The following is a 24,508-nucleotide window of genomic DNA, read 5'->3' as shown; positions in this document are numbered from 1 at the left end:
CAGCTGTAGATCTCTGCAGTTCATCCAGAGTGATCATGGGCCTCTTGGCTGCATCTCTGATCAGTCTTCTCCTTGTATGAGCTGAAAGTTTAAAGGGACGGCCAGGTCTTCGTAGATTTGCAGTGGTCTGATACTCCTTCCATTTCAATATTTTCACTTGCACAGTGCTCCTTGGGATGTTTAAAGCTTGGCAAAACTTTTTGTATCCAAATCCGGATTTAAAATTCTCCACAACAGTATCTCGGACCTGCCTGGTGTGTTCCTTGTTCTTCATGATGCTCTCTGTGCTTTAAACGGACCTCTGAGACTATCACAGCGCAGGTGCATTTATACGGAGACTTGATTACACACAGGTGGATTCTATTTATCATCATTAGTCATTTACGTCAACATTGGACTATTCAGAGATCCTCACTGAACTGAAGTGTCCCACTTGTTGTTGATTCTTCACAAAAAATTACAGTTTTATATCTTTATCTGGTAAGAGAAAACCCCGAAGTAGTTGGGATTGATATAGCGCTTGCTGTTAATATCCAGGGGTAAAACAATTGCTTGTTAATAACCTGGATAGAAATGTGTGGGACAAATATAGATGTGATATAAGTAAATACAAATGGAACTAATTTTAAAACTCAATAAATAACATATACTAAATCACACATATATAATAAAATAAATCATCATATATCAGGTGATAAACAATCAACCAATTGCCAAGTGCCTTAAAGTGCAAATAAGTGCAAAAAATGTGCAAAAAAAGTCCAAATAAAGTTCATATGTGGTTTAGGTATATATATAAATAACTTCAGTGCCAAATGGAAAGAAAGTGCAAATGCTTGTGCCGGATCCTCCAGTGGTCCAGCTGTTGGTGCTTATAATGTGGCTTTAAGAAATAATGGGGGTTGCGCACTCACCAGAGGTTGTAGGTCTTAATTGCCCTATGGTAAACGCGTTTCGTCAGAGCGTGTGACCTCTTCAGAGGTCACCTACGCCACCTCTGAAGACGTCACACGCTCTGACGAAACGGGGGTCAGGTGGAACGCACGCTGCACGCCCTGTAGCCTGGTGGAATGCAAGCCGGTAGTCACCGCTCTCCACGCACAGGCTTAGCACAGCAGGCGCGATTTATGAAATTTTAAAAACCTTTTTGTATTGTACTATTAGTTATACTTATTAAAGCATTTTTAATGGTACTGCACTATTGGGAGCATTTATTTTTCACTCCAATCGGACCCTGAGGATCCAGTCTATTGCGGAAGGGGATCCCGGACCATAGGGGACTACAAAGCCCAGCAGTCGCCATCCCTCTGTCCAGGAAGGCCACAAGGCTCTTATGGTCTTTTTGCCATACGACAATTAAGACCTACAACCTCTGGTGAGTGCGCAACCCCCATTATTTCTTAAAGCCACATTATAAGCACCAACAGCTGGACCACTGGAGGATCCGGCACAAGCATTTGCACTTTCTTTCCTTTTGGCACTGAAGTTATTTATTTATACCTAAACCACATATGAACTTTATGTGGACATTTTTTGCAAATTTTTTGCACTTATTTGCAATTTAAGGCACTTGGCAATTGATTGATTGTTTATCACCTGATATATGATGATTTATTTTATTATATTTGTGTTATTTAGTATATGTTATTTATTGAGTTTTAAAATTAGTTCCATTTGTATTTACTTATATCACATCTATATTTGTCCCACACATTTCTATCCGGGTTATTAACAAGCAATTGTTTTACCCCTGGATATTAACAGCAAGCGCTATATCAATCCCACTACTTTGGGGTTTTCTCTTACCAGATAATATTTAACTTATAGCAGCTGCTACCACTATTCCTCCCCCTATTTATTAAATCACCTTCACACTCCCCTCTTAGATTAGGTCATCCATAGGCGAGAAGAATATACACCTTTGGGAGTATATACCTCTATCACCAATCCTTTATATCTTTATGTTTGAAGCCTGAAATGTGGCAAAAGGTCGAAAGGTTCAAGGGGGCCGAATACTTTCGCAAGGCACTGTATATACATACATATATAGATATATATATATATGTACAGGAAATGCAGGGGTTGCAGGCATGGTACAGGAGATGCAGGGGCTGCAGACATGGTACAGGGGGACATGTCAAAGGCTGCGGACATGGTACAGGAAATGCAGGGGCTGTGGGCATGGTACAGGAGATGCAGGGGCTGTGGGCATGGTACAGGGGCTGCGGACATGGTACAGGAGAACATGTCAGAGGCTGCAGACATGGTATAGGAGATGCAGGGGCTGCGGGCATGGTAAAGGAGATGCAGGGGCTGCGGACATGGTACAGGAGATGCAGGGGCTGCAGACATGGTACAAGAGTTGCAGAGGCTGCAGGCACAGTACAGGAGATGCCGGGGCTGCAGACACGGTACTGGAGATGCAGGGGCTGCAGACATGGTACAGGAGATGCAGGGGCTGCAGACATGGTACAGGAGATGCAGGGGCTGCGGACATGGTACAGGAGATGCAGAGGCTGTAAGCATGGTACAGGAGAGGAAGAAGCTGCGGGCATGGTGCAAGAGATGCAGAGGCTGGGGACATGGTGCAGGAGATGCAGGGGCTGCGGGCATGATGCAGGGGCTGCGGGCATGGTGCAGGAGGTGCAGGGGATGCAGGCATGGTGCAGGATATGCAGAGGCTGCAGGCATGGTGCAGAAGATGCAGGGCTGAGGGCATGGTGCAGAAGATGCAGGGCTGAGGGGATGGTGCAGGAGATGCAGGGGCTGTGAGCATGGTGCAGGAGATGCAGAGGCTGCGGGCATGGTGCAGTAGATGCAGGGCTGTGGGCATGGTGAAGAAGATTCAGGGCTGAGGGCATGGTGCAGGAAATGCAGGACTGCAGGCATGGTGCAGGAGATGCAGGGCTGCGGGCATGGTTCCGGCCGCTGCTTACGTTCGGTCAGCCCCAGGGCAGGGGGACTTACCGGCCTACTGGGAAATTTCCGGTATTCCGGTAGGTCAGTCTGGCCCTGCTTGTTTTATCTAGGGGTGAACACAGAGCTTATACTCCCAGAAAGCGATGCTCACTCACACCCAGCGGTGGACTGTTTCTGTCGTCCTCACCTCTAGAGTCTAAGGGCATGATGATGTCAGGAACTGTCCACCATACAAGACCACTAGACTGAGGCAGGAAGGAGCGTCAGAGACTGGTCTTGTGCTGAAAGGATCGGTGGATTGGATGAATATATCTCAGCAATCCTCAACCCTAGACAAAAACGATCACCCAACCCATGCAATGCGGGTACAGCCCCACTACATAGGGAACATTTTTTCCATTTGCTTTAATAAAACAGTCTCATACATCTAATACATATACATATGAAAAATAAAAACCACAATTGAATATAAATATTCAAAAACAAATTCTAAAAATGCAAATGTAAAACCCAATAAAGCTAATAATAAGTCCAAAGTGTGATATCTTCATACAATTGTATGTAATACTTCCAAAAATTATTTTGTATATCTTCCTAGGTGAAGCATATAGATGGATATCCATAGATGGGTGAGTGGCTTGTCCATCGATAAACTCAGAGAAATGTTTTTTTGGTAAGTACAGAAAATCCCATTTTCTCCTTCGTTCATCGACGGACACAGCGCTCCATAAATCATGACTACTGGGAAATCCAAAAGCAGTGCCAAAAGGAAAATGAGGGGTGGGAAAAATAACCCAAGGCTAAAAATAAAGGAGGCCATAACCAGGGCACAGGAATTTTAACCAGGTCTCAGGAGCCTGTCTGAAAAATAAAAAAGTTTAAAGAAAAAAAACCCTCAAGAGGGAACAGCCCCTCTTATACATCAGCCTGCAAATCTTTGCAGCCAAAAGAAGCATCCGCAGATGACAAAGTATCTACCTTATAGAATTTTGTGAAGGTATGCATCGACAACTAAGTGGCCGCCTTGCAAACTTGCGATATTGATGCCTGATGTCAGAAGGCCCAAAAAGCACTCAGCAGCCGAGTAGAATGCGCTGTGACAGGGAAAGGTGGAACCCAACATTTATTGGAATAGACCTGAGTCACTGTCTGTCTGATCCATCTGGAGATGGTAGCCGAAGAAGCGGCCAGCGAGTCTGACTCAGTAGTTGCCAGATACACCCGAAGCGCACAAACCACATCCAAGGTATGCAAAGAAAAATCCTTGGGATGAGCCAGTTTGGGACACAAGAAAGGCAACACAATGTCCTCATTCAAATGGAAGTCAGAGGCAACTTTGGGCAGGAACGATGGACAGGGACAAAGAACCACTTTATCCCTATGGACCACTAAATAGGGACTGCAACAGGATAATGCTGCCAATTCTGATACCCTGCGGACCGAGGTAAAAGCCACAAAGAATGTCACTTTCTCGGATAACGTAGGCAAGTGAATCTCCCGAATATTCTCAAATGAAGATTTCTGGAGAACCCAGAAGTACTAAATTTAAATCCCATGGCGGCAAAAGAGACAGTACAGGTGGAACCACATGTCAAACCCCCTGAATGAAGGTACAAACTAAAGAGTGCGTGGCTAAGGGTCGCTGAAAGAAGATTGCCAGGGCAGACACCTGGCCCTTGATGGTGTTCAAGGCCAACTTCTGATCAACGCCTTTTGAAGAAAGGTTAAGATCTGAGCCAGAGAAAAGGATTGAGGATGAGCGCCAATCGACTCACACCAAGAAATGTACGCTTTCCACGTATGATGGTATATCTTGCTAGAAGACGACTTCCTCACCTTCACCATAGTAGGGATCTCTGAACCAGACAGACCTCTATCCCTCAGTACCTGGCTTTCAATAGCGAAGTCATTAAAACCTGCGACTGTAAAGCAGGTTGGTAGATCAGCCCTTGGGACAACTGGTCTTCTCTGAGAGGAAGCCACCAAGGGGCGTTTATGACCACCAAACTGATTGGAAGGTCCTAGCCCTTGATTCCTTGCAGGAATTGCAGAAGAAGACTGAGCCAAGGGTGATACTGGCCTTACCATGGCTTTTGGACGCCTGTGGCATCTGCCAGAGGAACCCGTGATTTCACCACAAACCTCTGCATCTTCCTGTGGATCAAGATCATCCAGCCCATCGCCCAGCCCAGCAGTTGATTGTAGATTTCCCCAGAGATAAAGCAAAAAAGATGTAAGGAAGGAGAAAAAAAATTGCAAGGACCAGGGATCCCAGTCTAGGTCCTTACTCCTGACTAGACAGATTAAAACCGATTACGTAGAGCAGAGAGGGAGGTTATAAACCAAGGTAGGTATGGCCCATGGGCTTAGCCAGCTGTTTTTTGTTCTGCCTAGCCCTTCTCCTGGAGGAGACAATATAACCCATTCATTATGATTTATGGAGCGCTGTGTCCGTCGATGAACGAAAGAGAAAATAGCAAAGGTATATGTCAGCAGTAGTCTCCTTCAATAGGAAATATATTCCCATCCAATATATATTTTGATAACCAGAGGCATTCAGTGGTGTATAACTCACAAGCAAGGTAGAAAATTATCCACATAGTACAAAACTTTGAAAACTGTCTAGATCAATCACTATAAATTACAGAAATGAGGCTCAGTTCACTATGCTATTACAATTGTTATTTGCCATACATACAATGTGAAAATATTAGTCACATGTTTGTAAAATCATAATGGCAATAAACACATGCATCACCTAGGAGAACGTACAATTTTATTTCTACCTTCCATTTGGTTTAAAATCGTCAGAGGGCCTGTACATACAAAAATTGCTGCTATGCTTATTTTAGCCTAAAGGAGAAGGTAATAGGATACACTATAATACCAAAAGTATTGGGACGCCTGCCTTTACAAGCACATGGACTTTAACGGCATCCCAGTCTTATCCTGTAGGATTAAATTATTGAGTTGGCCCACCCTTTGAGGGTGATATACTGTATCCAATGTAGTGTTCTGTTTTTTTAGTAGGCCTAAAAGTAAAGTTTTTAATGATTACTATCAGACAATAGAACACTCATTTCTATCAGCTGGTTTGCAAAACCAAATCATCATCATGCTAAAAAACTATAAAGAAGGTCCATCCATTTTCTACAGCATTCATTTTCCAAAGGGTCAAATTACATATAGTACTGTGTCCCATCTTTTTAGGTGTCCTGTAATGCTGCTTTGATAGTTAGCTCCTGATTCCACCTGGCAGCACATGCCTGAGACAAGCACCAGCAAGAGGAATGCAGAGAGTGGGGAGACATGACACCTGCTGCCCCCTGACCAAAACATGCATAATCTCAAAACAAACAAGTCAGAAAATATTGATCGGACTAAAAGCATATAGGGTAAATATAGAAACGCCACAGATCTACAGACAATATTAATCTACAAAAACTTAAAAAAGTCCAACAAAGACAGTATGAGTTCCATCACAACAGTTTTCACATGTTTCTACTAACATGCCTAACCTTAATCTTTTATTATGTGGGATATTTATGCAATGGCTAGTCACATCTAAACTAACTAAATCATTTATATTTGAAACATCAACTAACTGCAAGAAAATGAGGAATGGAACTGTGTTTTAATGCAAGATATTGACTATGTTTTACAATACATCTTTATAAATTAGCCCTCTTATGTGCAGAGGTACACTTAAAGAAACTTTGCCACACTGGGCACTTAGGGAGAACGACAGTGTTTGTATAAAGCCCAACCCCTGGCCACATTTTATTCACCTCTCCAACATTCCCCTATAAACTATTCTGTTGCAGCTACCATAAGAATAGGCCCAACACCGAAACATGCAAGAGGTGAAATGATTCCCTATACCTAGAAGAAAAGGGTATTGCACTACTAGCCATGGAGGAAGAAAGATGAACATATAGTGGTTGGGGTAGACCATCATGTTTCTCGAGAGCGCGCCTGCTTGGGTGCCGCCACAGCAAGCTACTTGCTGTGGAAGCACCCGGTAGGAGGGAGGAGCCAGGTGCGCCGGTGTGGGACCCTAGAAGAGGAGGATCTGGGCTGCTCTGTGCAAAACCATTGCAGAGAGCAGTTAAGTATACCATGTTTGTTATTTTAATGTTAAAATAAAACAAGGGTTTTGTAACACTTTAAGTTAAAAAAAAACCTTTAGACTTAGAACCACTTTAAAAACATTTTGTCTCTTTATTACAATTGCTTTAAAAATTCCATCTTCCCCCCAAATTAAAGTGCAACAAAAGCCATGACAATTTTTTAGTATAGAGATTAAACACCTGTAAGCTTTTATTGCTGTCCATGCCCCCGTTAAAGAGACTCACTCTATTTGCCCTGTTTGGCGTTATTATTAGTGAAAGTAAAAGAAAATCCTAAATTTTGGGTTGACATCAGAACGCTAATAAAGGGAAATCTTCCAGCGGCGATACTAATTCTGGTGACCCTGGTGACACAACAGGATTCCCTCACTTTGAAGGGATTTCAATCCCTGTTTTGGCTTTGGGACAGAAAGTGAAAGGAAATCTCCCAAATAGGACACCGATTGCAAGGAAAAATGGACAGAGCTTATATCCTCCCTTACTCTACCCAAAATAAAAATAAAAAGTGTACCCTATTAGTTACCATTTAAAAGAAATTCTGCCATCTGATTAACTGGTTCAGGACCACCCTCTAGCAGTCATATACATATACCTGATCCCACACTTCCGGATAGGGGGTGCGCATGTGCGCCGCCACCAGCTCGCTCGTATACATACTGGGAGCTGATATGTGGATACTGCAGACTCAAAGTCCGCTGGCACCTGCAGATTGCGGGCAAAGGCACAGAACTGCAGTCTGCCTATGTAAACAAGACAGATCGCCGTTCTGACAGGAGGGAAAAGATGGAATTTGTGTCCCTGAAAAGGTGTTGACTAGTGTTGAGCGAACACGGACTGTATTATTCGTGTTCGTACCGAATAATTGGATTTTTTGTACCCGAACACGGACACGGACACTTTACTGTATGTTCGGGTAAAAATCCGTGTTCGGTCGTTTTATTTCCGGGTTTTGCATGCTTTGGCGCTCTTTTCATGGCGGGCTTTCAACAGCCAATCAACAATCGTTTAACTGGTGTGCCTTAAGCCATCCCAGCCATGCCTGCAAATGTCTCAGTAGCTGTGATTGGCCGTCTGAAGCATGTGACCAAGTCTTTATAAGTTCGAGGCAGCCGCAGCGGCGTCATTATGCTGCTTAGATTCAGGGACAGAGCACACATCAACGTGCTGGCTGCTGATTAGGGAAAGATAGGCAGGAAAAAACCATTTGTGTCCGGATAGAATTGAGGGACAGGTCGGAGTGTTTAGGCAGGGCGAGTTGTAGGCATTTTAGGGATAGAGTCTGCTGAATTATAGGGTCAGTGTCTTCTACAAACTACAATCGATATTGCTGTGTGGGGGGTGGGGTCTGCACTCAATCCTGATCTACGATCTCTTCTCAATCCTGTTAGGGACAGAGTCTGCTGAATTTTAGGGAAACTGTGTTCTACAAACTACAATCGATATTGCTGTGTGGTGTGGGATTGGAGATAGGCAGGTGTCAGTGATCCACATCCATTTTTCTGTGTGTGAGCTGCAGTGAACACAATCTTTTTGGGCTGCAGTGAACACAATCTTTTTGGGCTGCAGTGAACACAATCTTTTTGGGCTGCAGTGAACACAATCTTTTTGGGCTGCAGTGAACACAATCTTTTTGGGGTGCAGTGAACAAAATCTTTTTGGGGTGCAGTGAACACAATCCTTTTTGGTGTGCAGTGAACACAATCTTTGTGGGGTGCAGTGAACAAAATCCTTTGTGGGGTGCAGTGAACACAATCTTTTTGGGGTGCAGTGAACAAAATCCTTTTTGGGGTGCAGTGAACAACATCCTTTTTGGGGTGCAGTGAACACAATCTTTTTGGGGTGCAGTGAACAAAATCCTTTGTGGGGTGCAGTGAACACAATCTTTTTGGGGTGCAGTGAACACAATCTTTTTGGGGTGGAGTGAACAACATCCTTTTTGGGGTGCAGTGAACAAAATCCTTTTTGGGGTGCAGTGAACAAAATCATTTTTGGGGTGCAGTGAACACAATCTTTTTGGGGTGCAGTGAACACAATCTTTGTGGGGTGCAGTGAACACAATCTTTTTGGGGTGGAGTGAACAACATCCTTTTTGGGGTGCAGTGAACAACATCCTTTTTGGGGTGCAGTGAACACAATCTTTTTGGGGTGCAGTGAACACAATCTTTGTGGGGTACAGTGAACAGAATCTTTGTGGGGTGCAGTGAACACAATCTTTGGGGGGTACAGTGAACACAATCTTTGTGAGGTGCAGTGAACACAATCTTTGTGGGGTGCAGTGAACACAATCATTGTGGGGTGCAGTGAACTCAATCTTTGTGGGGTACAGTGAACACAATCTCATACTTCTGAAGGTTTGAGGGTGCTGCCTGTTCCATACTCCCCCTACTCCTCATCTAGCCTTTTAGGGGTACAAACAATAGTAATTGGGGCCTAGTGTGGTTGTGTACGTGTGATATACATACACTTTTTTGGGATCATATTTTCTATTCCGCTATTTAATCAAAAACCTTTGGGGATCAGTTAAATTGGGGGATAGTCTGTGTTGGTACGTGTGAGAGAGATCCACCTTTCCAAGTTGTTGGGGTTCATCTCATACTTCTGAAGGTTTGAGGGTGCTGCCTGTTCCATACTCCCCCTACTCCTAGCCTTTTAGGGGTACAAACAATAGTAATTGGGGCCTAGTGTGGTTGTGTACGTGTGATATACATACACTTTTTTGGGATCATATTTTCTATTCCGCTATTTAATCAAAAACCTTTGGGGATCAGTTAAATTGGGGGATAGTCTGTGTTGGTACGTGTGAGAGAGATCCACCTTTCCAAGTTGTTGGGGTTCATCTCATACTTCTGAAGGTTTGAGGGTGCTGCCTGTTCCATACTCCCCCTACTCCTAGCCTTTTAGGGGTACAAACAATAGTAATTGGGGCCTAGTGTGGTTGTGTACGTGTGATATACATACACTTTTTTGGGATCATATTTTCTATTCCGCTATTTAATCAAAAACCTTTGGGGATCAGTTAAATTGGGGGATAGTCTGTGTTGGTACGTGTGAGAGAGATCCACCTTTCCAAGTTGTTGGGGTTCATCTCATACTTCTGAAGGTTTGAGGGTGCTGCCTGTTCCATACTCCCCCTACTCCTAGCCTTTTAGGGGTACAAACAATAGTAATTGGGGCCTAGTGTGGTTGTGTACGTGTGATATACATACACTTTTTTGGGATCATATTTTCTATTCCGCTATTTAATCAAAAACCTTTGGGGATCAGTTAAATTGGGGGATAGTCTGTGTTGGTACGTGTGAGAGAGATCCACCTTTCCAAGTTGTTGGGGTTCATCTCATACTTCTGAAGGTTTGAGGGTGCTGCCTGTTCCATACTCCCCCTACTCCTAGCCTTTTAGGGGTACAAACAATAGTAATTGGGGCCTAGTGTGGTTGTGTACGTGTGATATACATACACTTTTTTGGGATCATATTTTCTATTCCGCTATTTAATCAAAAACCTTTGGGGATCAGTTAAATTGGGGGATAGTCTGTGTTGGTACGTGTGAGAGAGATCCACCTTTCCAAGTTGTTGGGGTTCATCTCATACTTCTGAAGGTTTGAGGGTGCTGCCTGTTCCATACTCCCCCTACTCCTAGCCTTTTAGGGGTACAAACAATAGTAATTGGGGCCTAGTGTGGTTGTGTACGTGTGATATACATACACTTTTTTGGGATCATATTTTCTATTCCGCTATTTAATCAAAAACCTTTGGGGATCAGTTAAATTGGGGGATAGTCTGTGTTGGTACGTGTGAGAGAGATCCACCTTTCCAAGTTGTTGGGGTTCATCTCATACTTCTGAAGGTTTGAGGGTGCTGCCTGTTCCATACTCCCCCTACTCCTAGCCTTTTAGGGGTACAAACAATAGTAATTGGGGCCTAGTGTGGTTGTGTACGTGTGATATACATACACTTTTTTGGGATCATATTTTCTATTCCGCTATTTAATCAAAAACCTTTGGGGATCAGTTAAATTGGGGGATAGTCTGTGTTGGTACGTGTGAGAGAGATCCACCTTTCCAAGTTGTTGGGGTTCATCTCATACTTCTGAAGGTTTGAGGGTGCTGCCTGTTCCATACTCCCCCTACTCCTAGCCTTTTAGGGGTACAAACAATAGTAATTGGGGCCTAGTGTGGTTGTGTACGTGTGATATACATACACTTTTTTGGGATCATATTTTCTATTCCGCTATTTAATCAAAAACCTTTGGGGATCAGTTAAATTGGGGGATAGTCTGTGTTGGTACGTGTGAGAGAGATCCACCTTTCCAAGTTGTTGGGGTTCATCTCATACTTCTGAAGGTTTGAGGGTGCTGCCTGTTCCATACTCCCCCTACTCCTAGCCTTTTAGGGGTACAAACAATAGTAATTGGGGCCTAGTGTGGTTGTGTACGTGTGATATACATACACTTTTTTGGGATCATATTTTCTATTCCGCTATTTAATCAAAAACCTTTGGGGATCAGTTAAATTGGGGGATAGTCTGTGTTGGTACGTGTGAGAGAGATCCACCTTTCCAAGTTGTTGGGGTTCATCTCATACTTCTGAAGGTTTGAGGGTGCTGCCTGTTCCATACTCCCCCTACTCCTAGCCTTTTAGGGGTACAAACAATAGTAATTGGGGCCTAGTGTGGTTGTGTACGTGTGATATACATACACTTTTTTGGGATCATATTTTCTATTCCGCTATTTAATCAAAAACCTTTGGGGATCAGTTAAATTGGGGGATAGTCTGTGTTGGTACGTGTGAGAGAGATCCACCTTTCCAAGTTGTTGGGGTTCATCTCATACTTCTGAAGGTTTGAGGGTGCTGCCTGTTCCATACTCCCCCTACTCCTAGCCTTTTAGGGGTACAAACAATAGTAATTGGGGCCTAGTGTGGTTGTGTACGTGTGATATACATACACTTTTTTGGGATCATATTTTCTATTCCGCTATTTAATCAAAAACCTTTGGGGATCAGTTAAATTGGGGGATAGTCTGTGTTGGTACGTGTGAGAGAGATCCACCTTTCCAAGTTGTTGGGGTTCATCTCATACTTCTGAAGGTTTGAGGGTGCTGCCTGTTCCATACTCCCCCTACTCCTAGCCTTTTAGGGGTACAAACAATAGTAATTGGGGCCTAGTGTGGTTGTGTACGTGTGATATACATACACTTTTTTGGGATCATATTTTCTATTCCGCTATTTCATCAAAAACCTTTGGGGATCAGTTAAATTGGGGGATAGTCTGTGTTGGTACGTGTGAGAGAGATCCACCTTTCCAAGTTGTTGGGGTTCATCTCATACTTCTGAAGGTTTGAGGGTGCTGCCTGTTCCATACTCCCCCTACTCCTAGCCTTTTAGGGGTACAAACAATAGTAATTGGGGCCTAGTGTGGTTGTGTACGTGTGATATACATACACTTTTTTTGGATCATATTTTCTATTCCGCTATTCAATAAAAACCTTTGAGGATCAATTGAATTGCGGGATAGTCTGTGTCGGTACGTGTGAGAGAGATCCACCTTTCCAAGTTGTTGGGGTTCATCTCATACTTCTGAAGGTTTGAGGGTGCTGCCTGTTCCATACTCCCCCTACTCCTCATCTAGCCTTTTAGGGGTACAAACAATAGTAATTGGGGCCTAGTGTGGTTGTGTACGTGTGATATACATACACTTTTTTTGGATCATATTTTCTATTCCGCTATTCAATAAAAACCTTTCTAGGGCAAGATCTTAAATTACAGAAATATGAGGAGACCGTCAAATAAGGGCCGTGGCCTGGGTCGTGGTGCTGCTGGTAGAGCTCCTGTTGCAAGGAGAGGACATGGTCGATCTGTGCCAGCTACACGCACAAGTGAAACACCTTCCTCAAGTGTGAGTAGGCGACAGAACCTGCATCAGTATTTGGTAGGGCATCAAACGCCCCTAGAAGTGATGAGGCCAGAACAAGTTGAGGCGATAGTAGATTGGTTTGCTGCTGACAGTGCCTCCAGTTCCTTCACATTGTCTCCCACCCAGTCTACTGCAGAAAGGTCAGAGTTGGCACCTGCAGCCAATGTCCAACCGTCTTTCACCTCACCCCCTTGCAAATCAGGCCAGCAGTCTGAGCCCCAAGCCATACAGCAGTCTCTTATTCTTTTTGAGGACTCTGTCAGCAGGGTTTCCCAGGGCCATCCACCTAGCCCTGCCCCAGAAGTGGAAGAGATTGAGTGCAGCGATGCCCAACCACTTATTTCTCAAGATGAGTACATGCAAGGATCATCGCAGCACGTCTCCGATGATGACGAAACGCAGGTTCCAACTGCTGCGGCGTTCAGCATTGTGGAGACCGACAAGGAGGGCAGGGGTGAAGACTGGGTGGAAGATGATGTGGAGGACGATGAGGTCCTCGACCCCACATGGAATGAACGTCATGCAGGTGACCTGAGTAGTTTGGAGGAAGAGGCGGTGGTCGCACAGAGCCACCAGCACAGCAGAAGAGGGAGCAGGGTGCAGAAGCGGAGCGGCCGTGCCCTAGACACTACGCCCGCTACTGCCCAATGCAGCAAGGGAACGAGCGCACCAAAGTCAGCTCAAAGGAGTTCTCTAGCGTGGAAGTTCTTTAGAAAATGTGCTGATGACAGGACACGAGTGGTTTGCACCCTGTGCAATCAGAGCTTGAAGCGAGGCATGAACCTTCTCAACCTGAGCACAACCTGCATGATCAGGCATCTAAGTGCAAAGCACGAGCTGCAGTGGAGTACACACCTTCAAAACCAAGAAACGTCTCTGGCTCATCCTGCTTCCTCTTCTGCTGCAGTCTCGGCCGCTCCAGCCACATCTGTAGTGATACCGGCACCTGCCACCCCGCAAACAGACGATCTGTCAGCAACACCACCACCTGGGTCACCAACAACCATCTCCACAATGTCCCGTGGAAGCGTTCAGCTTTCCATCTCCCAAACACTTGAGAGGAAGAGGAAGTACCCCCCTACCCACCCGCGATCCCTGGCCCTGAATGCCAGCATTTCAAAATTATTGGCCTTTGAAATGCTGTCATTCCGTCTGGTGGAGACGCACAGTTTTAAAAACCTTATGTCGGTGGCTGTCCCACAGTACGTCGTGCCCAGCCGCCACTACTTTTCCAGGCAAGCCATCCCTTCCCTGCACAACCAAGTGGGGGAAAATATCAGGTGTGCACTGCGCAACGCCATCTGTGCCAAGGTCCACCTAACTACGGATACGTGGACCAGTAAGCACGGTCAGGGGCGTTATATCTCCCTAACGGCACACTGGGTAAATGCAGTGGCGGATGGGCCTGAGGCGGATAGCAATTTGGCGCATGTCCTTCCACCACCGAGGATTGCAGGGCGCTTCAGTTTGCCTCCTGTTCGTAACTCCTCCTACTCCGCTTCCTCATCCTCTACCGCCTCCTCATCCGGACAGCGTAACACCTTCACCACCAACTTCAGCACGGCCAGGGGTAAACGACAGCAGGCAGTTTTACAACTTGCCTGTTTGGGGGACAAACCACACACCGCGCAGGAGTTGTGGAGGAGCATGGAACAGCAGACAAATGAGTGGTTGCTGCCAGCGAGCCTCAAGCCCGGCCTGGTGGTGTGTGATAACGGGCGAAATCTCATAGCAGCTCTGGGCCTAGCCGGTTTGACGCACATCCCTTGCCTGGCGCATGTGCTGAATTTGGTGGTGCAGAGGTTCCTTAAAAACTACCCCGATATGTCAGAGCTGCTGCAGAAAGTGCGGGCCGTTTGTGCGCACTTTCGGCGTTCTCACCCTGCTGCTGCTCGCCTGGCAGCGCTGCAGCGTAACTTCGGCCTTCCCGCTCACCGCCTCATATGTGACGTGCCCACAAGGTGGAACTCCACCTTGCACATGCTGGAAAGACTGTGCGAGCAGCAGCAGGCCATAGTGGAGTTTCAGCTGCAGCACGCACGCGTGAGTCGCTCTGCGGAACAGCACCACTTCACCACCAATAACTGGGCCTCCATGCGAGACCTGTGTGCCTTGTTGCGCTGTTTTGAGTACTCCACCAACATGGCCAGTGGCAATGACGCCGTTCTCAGCTTAACTATCCCACTTCTATGCCTCCTTGAAAAAACAATTCGGGCGATGATGGAAGAGGATGTGGCACAGGATGAGGAGGAGGAGGAGGATGAAGAGGTAACATTTCCAAGGCTTTCAGGGCAGTCATTCGCAAGGGGCTCCGAGGGTGGGTTCCTGCACACGCAAACGCCAGGGACGCAATTGTCCAGCAGGGGCACAGTTCTGGAGGATGAGGAGGATGAGGAGGAGGAGGAGCTGGAGGAGGAGATGGAACCATGTTCACAGCAGGGTGGCACCCAGGCCAGCTCATGGCCATCACTGGTGCGTGGCTGGGGGGATACAGAGGACACGGACGATACACCTCCCACAGAGGACAGCCTGGCACACATGAGCGATTACATGCTGCAGTGTCTCCACAACGACCGCCGAGTTGCCCACATTCTAACTTGTGCTGATTACTGGGTGGCCACGCTGCTGGATCCCCGTTACAAGGACAACGTACCGTCCTTAATTCACTCACTGGAGCGCGATCGCAAGATGCGCGAGTACAAGCGCACGCTGGTAGACGCCATGCTGCTGGCATTCCCATCTGACAGCGGGGCCACAGTGGAAGCACAAGGCAGAGGAGGAGGAGGAGGAGGTCGCCAACGCAACCAGGGCACCGCCAGCACCTCAGAAGGCAGGGTTAGCATGGCCGAAATGTGGAAAAGCTTTGTCAGCACGCCACAACAAACAGCAGCACCAGCAGCTCAGATGGAACGTCTTAGCAGGAGGCAGCATTTTACCAACATGGTGGAGCAGTATGTGTGCACACGCCTACATGTAGTGAATGACGGGTCTGCCCCCTTCAACTTCTGGGTCTCCAAATTGGGCACATGGCCTGAGCTTGCCCTTTACGCCTTGGAGGTGCTGGCGTGCCCTGCAGCCAGTGTATTATCTGAACGGGTATTTAGCACGGCTGGGGGCGTTATAACAGACAAGCGCAGCCGCCTGTCCAGAGACAATGTGGACAAGCTCACGTTCATTAAAATGAACCAGGCATGGATCCCACGGGACTTTTCCGTACCTTATGCAGAATAGCAATGGATACCGACCTTACCCACCCATTGTTCCATTTTTGCTCTTTCTCACTCTTTTGGGGTGTACCCTCATTTAAAATTTTTGAAAAGAAGCAGTGTTGGCTACCTCGTCCTCCTCCTCAGGGCCAGATTAATGTAGGGGCTATTGGAGCTGCAGCTCCAGGCCCCTACCTTTTATATAGGCCCCGGGTTGGCCATATTCACTGTTACCGCTCTTCTGTCACTTGTAAACACAGAAGTCTGGCTTCTATGCTCGCTTCCCCAGGCAGCACCCTCAGAACCTCCCCACACAGCGTGAAGGCCGGACAAGGAGGGACAGTTGGCGATGCATGGATGTGTTTATGGGCTTCAGAGACAGCATCCCATGTTGAATTAGGCATGCATGGCTGCACCCTTCCTCCTCTGGGTGCATGGCAAGGCACGGCCCTTAAGGCCCTTCAAAATCCTCAGCACCAAGCCCATGATGCTGTTAATCCGGCCCTGGTCCTCCTCCACCGCCGCTTCCACCTACACCGCCCATAGGTGTGCGCAGCCTATTGCATTAAGGTGTGCACCCCAAAGTTGAAATACACATGCATGTGTTTGCCAGCAGGGAGAGTAATGTATCGGGGCCATGTACCTGTAGGCAAGGAGAAATAGAGCAGAGCAGGTCCCAGGGAGATCTTTCCCATCTCCTCACTGGCAATGCTATGTGCCCTAGGTGATTAGGGTGTGCCCAGGCACACCCAGCACACCCTGTGCGCACGCCTATGTCACCGCCACATCCACCACCACCTCAACCTCCCTCCTACTCCATATGGGCCTCGTCCTTCAGAGATGAAGAAGAACATTGTTTTATTTTTCTGTTTTTTTTTTGTTGTTTTAAGTTATTTCCCTATCCACATTTGTTTGCAGAGCACTTGCCATGCTCTTAATTACGTTTTGCTGCCATTTGCAGCACTCTAGCCCTTTCCTTTGGTGTTTTAGAGCCATTTTAGTGCCTTAAAGTTCGGGTCCCCATTGACTTCAATGGGGTTCGGTGTCCGGGAAAAGTTCGGTAAAAGTCCGGGACACGGACCCGGACTTTTTTTTAAAGTTCGGCCGAACCCGTCGAACACGGACATCTAGGTGTTCGCTCAACCCTAGTGTTGACCTTTTTATTCACATGGTCATCAGCAAACCAGCATCAGAGCACATTACCTTAGGACTGAATGCATCCTACAAATAAATGATGGTTACATTCCTTTCTTTATTCCACATACCTTCATGAATATGTTTCTCTACAGCTATTCTAGCCTGGCTGTCAAACTAAATTCAACGTGAAAGAGATTAGGACAAACTATAACACTGCCAGGGGTATTTACAATGGTCTATCAAATGTCTCACAAGTTTTACAGCTTTGCTATATTTGTCCTTTTAAGCAAACTGATAAAATGATATACATTAAGCTCACTCTTTTACATATACAGTATCTCATAAAAGTTAGTACACCCCTCACATTTTTGTAAATATTTTATTATATGTTTTCATGTGACAACACTGAAGAAATGACACTTTGCTACAATGAAAAAGTAGTGAATGTGCAGCTTGTATAACAGTGTAAATTTTCTGTCCCCTCAAAATAACTCAACACACAGCTATTAATGTCTAAACGGCTGGCAGCAAAAGTGAGTACACCCCTAAGTTAAAATTGCCAAATTGGGCCCAATTAGCCATTTTCCCTCCCCAATGTCATGCGACTTGTTGGTGTTACAAGGTCTCAGGTGTGAATGGGGAGTAAGTGTGTTAAATTTGTGTTATCGCTCACACTTTCTCATACTGGTCATTGGAAGTTCAACATTGCACCTCATGGTAAAGAATTCTCTGAGGATCTGAAAATAAAAATTTGCTCTACATAAAGATGGCCTAGGCTATAAGATTACCATGACCCTGAAACTGAGCTGTAGCATGGTGGGCAAGAGTGGCAACAGTGGTTTAACAGGACAGGTTCCACGCAGAACAGGCCTCGCCATGGTCGACCAAGGAAGTTGAGTGCACGTGCTCAGCGTCATATCCAGAGGTTGTCTTTGTGAAATAGACATATGAGTGCTGCCAGCATTGCTGGAGAGGTTGAAGGGGTCAGCCTGTCGGTGTTCAGACCATACGTCTCACACTGCATCAAATTGGTCTGCATGGCTGTCGTACCAAAAGGAAGCCTCTTCTAAAGATGATGCAAAAGAAAGCCTGCAAACAGTTTGCTGAAGACAAGCAGACTAAGGATATGGATTAGTGTAACCATGTCCTTCGGTCTGAAGAGACCATGATAAACATATTTGGTTCAGATGATGTTAAGCGTGTGTGGCGCAACCAGGTGAGGAGTACAAAGACAAGTGTGTTTTGCCTACAGTCAAGCATGGTGGTGGAAGTGTCATGGTCTGGGGCTGCAGGAGTGCTGCCGACACTGGGGAGCTACAGTTCACTGAGGGAACCATGAATACCAACATGTACTGTGACATACTGAAGCAGAGCATGATCCCCTCCCTTCGTAGACTGGCCTGCAGGGCAGTATTCCAACATTATAACGACCCCAAACACGCCTCCAAGACGACCACTGTCTTGCTAAAGAAGCTGAGGGTAAAGGTGATGGACTGGCTAAGCATGTCTCCAGACCTAAACCTTATTGAACATCTGTTGGGCATCCTCAAAGGGAAGGTAGAGGAGCGCAAGGTCTCTAACATCTACCAGCTCTGTGATATCATCATGGAGGAGTGGAAGAGGACTCCAACCGCAACCTGTGAAGCTCTGGTGAACTTAAGGCAGTGCTGGAAAATAATGGTGGCCACACTTTGGGTCCAATTTGGCCATTTTCAGTTAGGGGTGTACTCACTTTTGTTTCCAGCAGTTTTGACATTAATGACTGTGTGTTAAGTTATTTTGAGGGGACAGAAAATGTACACTGTTATACAAACTGTACACTCACTACATTGTAGCAAATTTCTGTTATGTGTTGTCACATAAAAAAAAAATAATAAAAATGTGAGGGGTGTACTCACTTTTGTGAGATTGAAAGAATACAATTCTTCTTTACAGTTATCTGTACTAGCTTAAAAGTAAATACAACTGAATTGTATTCATCTCCTGCCCTCTAGTGGAAAACAAGAAGACCTAGGTTCATTTTTTTGTAATCCATCCGGAAAAATGCTTTTCTTGTTGGATGCCTGAACAAAGCCATATGAGTTAAGAGGAAAAGCAGCAGAGGACATTCATAATGTGGAGACCTTTAAGAATGCACAGATACTGAAAGCATATGAGCTTCAATACAGAAGAGATACAAACCTTTGTGTCAGCTTCAAGCAGATTTGTTGAAGCCTTTAACCACTTGCATACTGGGCACTTTCACCCCCTTTCTTACCAAGCCAGTTTTTCAGCGCTGTCGTATTTTGAATGACAATTAATCCACAATGCAACACTGCAACCAAATAACATTTTTATAATTTTTTTTTAGATAGATAGAGCTTTCTTTTGGTGACCAAAAATGTTTTTAAAAAAACATTTTATTTCTGTTATAAAATTTAGCAAATAAATAATTTTTCTTCTTTGCTGATGTGCACTGATGAGGCTCCACTAATGACCACTGATAAGCTGCACTGATGAGGCTGCACTAATGGGCACTGGTAAGACTGCATTGATATGCTGCACTGACAGACACTGATTGCCACTGATGGGGCTGCACTGAAAATCACGGCACTGATGATCAGTGCCCTGGATATCAGTGTAATGGCACTTTTCCACTGCAAGTACTGGCTCGGCTCTACTCGGCCCTGCTTGGCCCGGTTTGCTTTTCCACTGCTGGTACCGCATGGTACGGTGTTGGAACGGTTCGGTACGGTATGGTTTGCTTTTCCACTAAAGTAGTACTAAAGTTAAGTGGGTGGGATAACAACAGGGTGGGTGGGATTCTCTGACCAATCAGTGGCTAGTAGTGACTGCATGCAAAGGATTGTGGGATATGGTACCGGTTATGGTACCTATTGGAACCACAATCGAGGTGGTACTGTTTTTGAGAGCCGTACCGTTCGGTTCCATGCAGTGGAAAAGTGCCGCCGTACCGTAGTGAACCGTTCCTACACCATACCAAGCGGTACCAGCAGTGGAAAAGCACAAAAGCGAGCCGAACCGTTTGGTTCCATGCAGTGGAAAAGCGCCATAAATGTCCCCCTGTCACAGTATAGCCAGTTACCGGCTCTCTTTTCCTCATGCTGTTACAGCCCTGGCATTTGTTTACATTTAATGAGCTGTGATTGGACACAGCTGATCGCACAGTAAAGGGCTGCTGTGATTGGCCCTTTACCTCGATCTGTGATCAGCTTTGTCTAAAGGACACAGAAATCACAGAGCTTGCCCAATGCTCGCCAGGAGGGCATGCAGGTAAGTGGGGTTCTGGGAGGACACCAATAGACGCCCTCCCAGAACTGGGCGACTGTGCTATAGTGGTCTTTCGGCTAGTACTTAATGCAAATCTCAGTTTTAGCATATGAATCTTGATGGGAGTGCAGACTGTCAGATGCTAGCAGGTTTTTAACAAATCTCAAGCAGTGCAGAAGTGTGACTGTCAATGTTCCCAATAATATCAGTGTTTATTCTTCTGAAACTTGAACTGAAAGGTGCCCTAATGATTTAAAAAAAAAGCTGTTTGAAGGTAGCTGAAAGCAAAAATGTAGATGATAACTTTCATGTAGCTAAAAAATATACTCTGAGGTGCAAGCTTTCCAACTTAGCTCCCTTCTTCAAGGCTCCACACTTTAAAAAAGGGGGCCCTGTGTGCTGGTTTCTTCTTCTTCAGTACTAGAAGCATACTTTTGTCTGTTTTGATGACTGCTGCTGTCCTCAAGTTACACACCACCCTTGCCTAGTAGACAGTGGTACATATATTTTTTGCACATGGCATTTCCTACCCAGCCTGCCGATTCCCCCTCTTTTGTTCATTGGGCATTACCTAGGGTGGTCTGCATGCAAATGCAGCCTGACTATGAATGCAAACTCCTCAAGACTGACATCCACCACCAAGGCATTTTGATATTTGCATAACTAATTCCCATCCCACAGCTTACATGTTTTCAAGAAGCGATGAACAGCACCCTGCTGGTTCTTCCCACTATCCATGATCTGTCTGCATTGCATTGAATAAATGAGGAGGGTCGGGACTTTAAATGAAAGACATGACTAGGCTATCAGGATCAAAAAAATAATAAATTTAATGTGAACAACATACAATAAACATTGTCATAGAAAATATACAGAGTAATACAACAAAATTTTCTTCAAGGTATTGCAAACACCGATAAGTTGGTCCTCAGATCCAGTATTCATAAAACCAATAAATATTGGACCAAAATAGTAGTAAAATGGTTGGATAAAATCACAACAGTATTGAACTCAAAATTGCAAAAATGATAGAATGGTGTGACAAGATCATGACATCAATAGACTCGACGCGTATCGTGGACCAATTGTACCACTTCATCAGGAGTAGATGTCTGGTTCATATGTTGCAAATTGAGTGAGTGCTGATATAAGGTGTGAGACACGGCACCGGGTATCTCCTAAGGGAACTGAGGGCACACAGGGAAGACGGGGAGGGACGAAGGCGCCACGCACCGAAGAGTGTGGGCTGAACAGAAGCATGGCCCAGCGGGTGTATCTGCGTCCACCGGAAACCGCCCCACACTGTGGTCCCAGCGTCACGCCAGTGTAAATATGAGATTGCCATGGGGGTGATGGACGCCCTGTTGGTTCCTCCCACCATCCATGATCTGTCTGCATTGCATAGACAAGCATGAAGGCCCAGTGATGGCATCACGGGTTCTAAAATAAAGTATCTAATGAACAGGAGCATAGCAGAGCCTCTACCAAAGTATGGACCAGAGGATACACCCTCCTCTCCTTATTCACCACTCCCCTTGTTGCTAGCGGCAAGCTGCTAATATGACAGAATGCTGAGTGTTGGGCATCAGGGACTTATATCATTCTAACCTCCCTTTTACTGTATGATATGTTTTCATAGCTACACAAACATTTTGGAAATATACTGAATAGATTAGATGTGCATACATCTATGTAGAAATTCACATGGTCCTATATAAACAAGAAATATCCACCACAGATTATCATATCCTGTAAATATTAATAAATATTTAAATAAAACAAAATGGCTACCTGTTAAAATTGCCGGTTCTTCTTTTAATGTTGAACTGAACACCAACAGAGATTTATCAGATAATCCGCATGCAAGTTTAATTCCATCTCCTATGCAAGACAAAAATATATATATCTTTTTCAATCAGATAATTTTTATTAAAGAAAAAATTAACACTACAACAAGATAGGTACAATAATCAGAACTCAAACACATACATACATATATATATACATACCAGTATAGCAACAAATCTATGTACATCCATCAATACATATATATGTGAACATTATTTATCTCTGTACAAAAATACCATCATCTCGTCACATGCATATACTGCAGTATATAACTATTTTTTCCATTTTACAAACTACATTCTTAACACAACCCCCCCCCCCCCCCCAAAAAAAAAAAGCAAAAAAAAAAAAAAAAGCACCTCTGCCAAGATCAGTATATACTCGAAAATATAGTTTTCTCCTAACACATTACATTGGTCTACCTTTTAGGGTCTCTGAGAGTCAACAGTTTTATAAACTTAAGGAGGTGTGCCTCCAAAAATTCTAATAGCAGCCATCTGTGCCGGGGCCAACCCCGGGCCAGCTAGCCATTGTTCCCAAATACGATCAAATTTTTTCAGACTGCCTCTATGTTTGTATGTAAGATATTCAAGAAGTAGTGTTATGTTAACCTCCTCAACCCATTCGGAATGACTGGGGGGAGAAGGAGAAAACCACTTCCTTGCAACAAGCTTTCTGGCTAAAAAAAAAAAAAAGCACTCCAAGAATTGAATTGAAGAATAATCCTTCCCATTCAAGCAACCTAACAATCCTATTTTTGGTTCATAAGGGAGAGTAATATTCCATGTATTATTAATAGTTAATGTTATTATTTTCCAGTATCGGGTAAGTTTGGGGCACTTCCATAACATATGAATAAGCGTACCATTATGAATCTTACAACAATATTTTTACATGAGTAATCGTGGCCCACTGTAACACTGAAGTCTGTTGATAATAAAAATGTACATTGCTATAGCTGTTCCCAAGTCATTTTACACATTAAGACATCTAGACATTTATCATCCACATTTTTTGTGGTATATTGTACCCTTTGTTCAAGAACCAATAAGAATGTCAGTTCCAATTCTCCTTCCTAGGAAATTTCAGCAGCTCCATTCCAAGTGCAATCAGAATGTACTCTTATGGCTGCATGGATAAGATTACATTTTACAGAGCATTTTGGGACAAGGGACTGGTATGTTTGCAGGCCATATGGGTATACTTTACAACATGGCTATGAAGAAACAGAAAGGAAGGGGTAATTGGAACATATTGATACGTTCAGCACGTAGCTAGTAAAGACAATGTGAACATCGTGTAATGTTACATTTTCACTATCCTCGGATAAACTCTACCTTCCAGACAAAATTTAGGTTGGAATCATGCTATTCAGTAAGTCTGAATTAGGCAAATTGGCAGTTTACGAAACAGTGGTTACCTAACTGAACATCTGTGGTGTACAAGCAGAAAAATAAAGTGAAAGACAAGGAAGTAAGGCTAATAGGAAAAGGCGCAATCACAAAGTGTTAGTAATGGCAGGCAAAGTATTAGATAAAAACACAAACATACAAAATATATGGCTACAAAAATGCCTACGATTGCTTGAAACGGAAGTACTTGTAGTTGTAGAACCAATAAACATTTAAATTCATTTTTGCAGCCAAAGTTTATATTTATAAAAGTTAAGGCGTGATTTTTCACTAATGTAACTTTGGTTCCGATTTGTTTCTTGCTAAAGGGCTAATTGGCCACAATGATATTACAGGAAATGAACTGCTTCTGTTAAAACTTTTGGAAAGATTTTTTTTTTCCACGAGCATACCTTAACTCCAACAAAAACCCAAAAGTGTCTAACAGATCAAAAAAAGGCCCTGTTTTGGGAGAAAAGAATTTTGACTAAAATAAAGCTAAATGCCCAAAATGTATGTAATCATACATTTATAATAAGGGAATATCTTCAGACTGACAGCCAGCACAGGTAGAAGGTCTATGAATGGACATGTTCAATACAGGACATTCAGTTCAACATAACAAAACAAGAAATAATACATACACCAACGCCTACAACCATGTACATCATCAGGTTTTGTGTAGTTCTCCTTTAAA

The 24,508-nt window shown here is 44.5% G+C and overlaps 1 protein-coding gene across 1 annotated transcript in view; it reads right to left on the bottom strand.

The window, feature by feature from the left end:
• The window catches only part of WDR27 (WD repeat domain 27), a 522,635-nt gene that overhangs the window by 360,650 nt on the left and 137,477 nt on the right, over positions 1 to 24,508 (bottom strand). The window contains exon 16 of the mRNA XM_082251222.1: positions 22,364 to 22,453. Coding sequence (XP_082107348.1) covers positions 22,364 to 22,453 — 90 coding nt within the window. The remainder of the gene's footprint in view (positions 1 to 22,363; positions 22,454 to 24,508) is intronic.

This window comes from Pelophylax lessonae (assembly GCF_965119305.1).
Source record: "Pelophylax lessonae genome assembly, chromosome: 3".
In the NCBI taxonomy this organism is placed as follows: Eukaryota; Metazoa; Chordata; class Amphibia; order Anura; family Ranidae; genus Pelophylax; species Pelophylax lessonae.
Note: the sequence above shows the minus strand (reverse complement) of the source record. Positions and strands in the feature narration are given on the sequence as shown.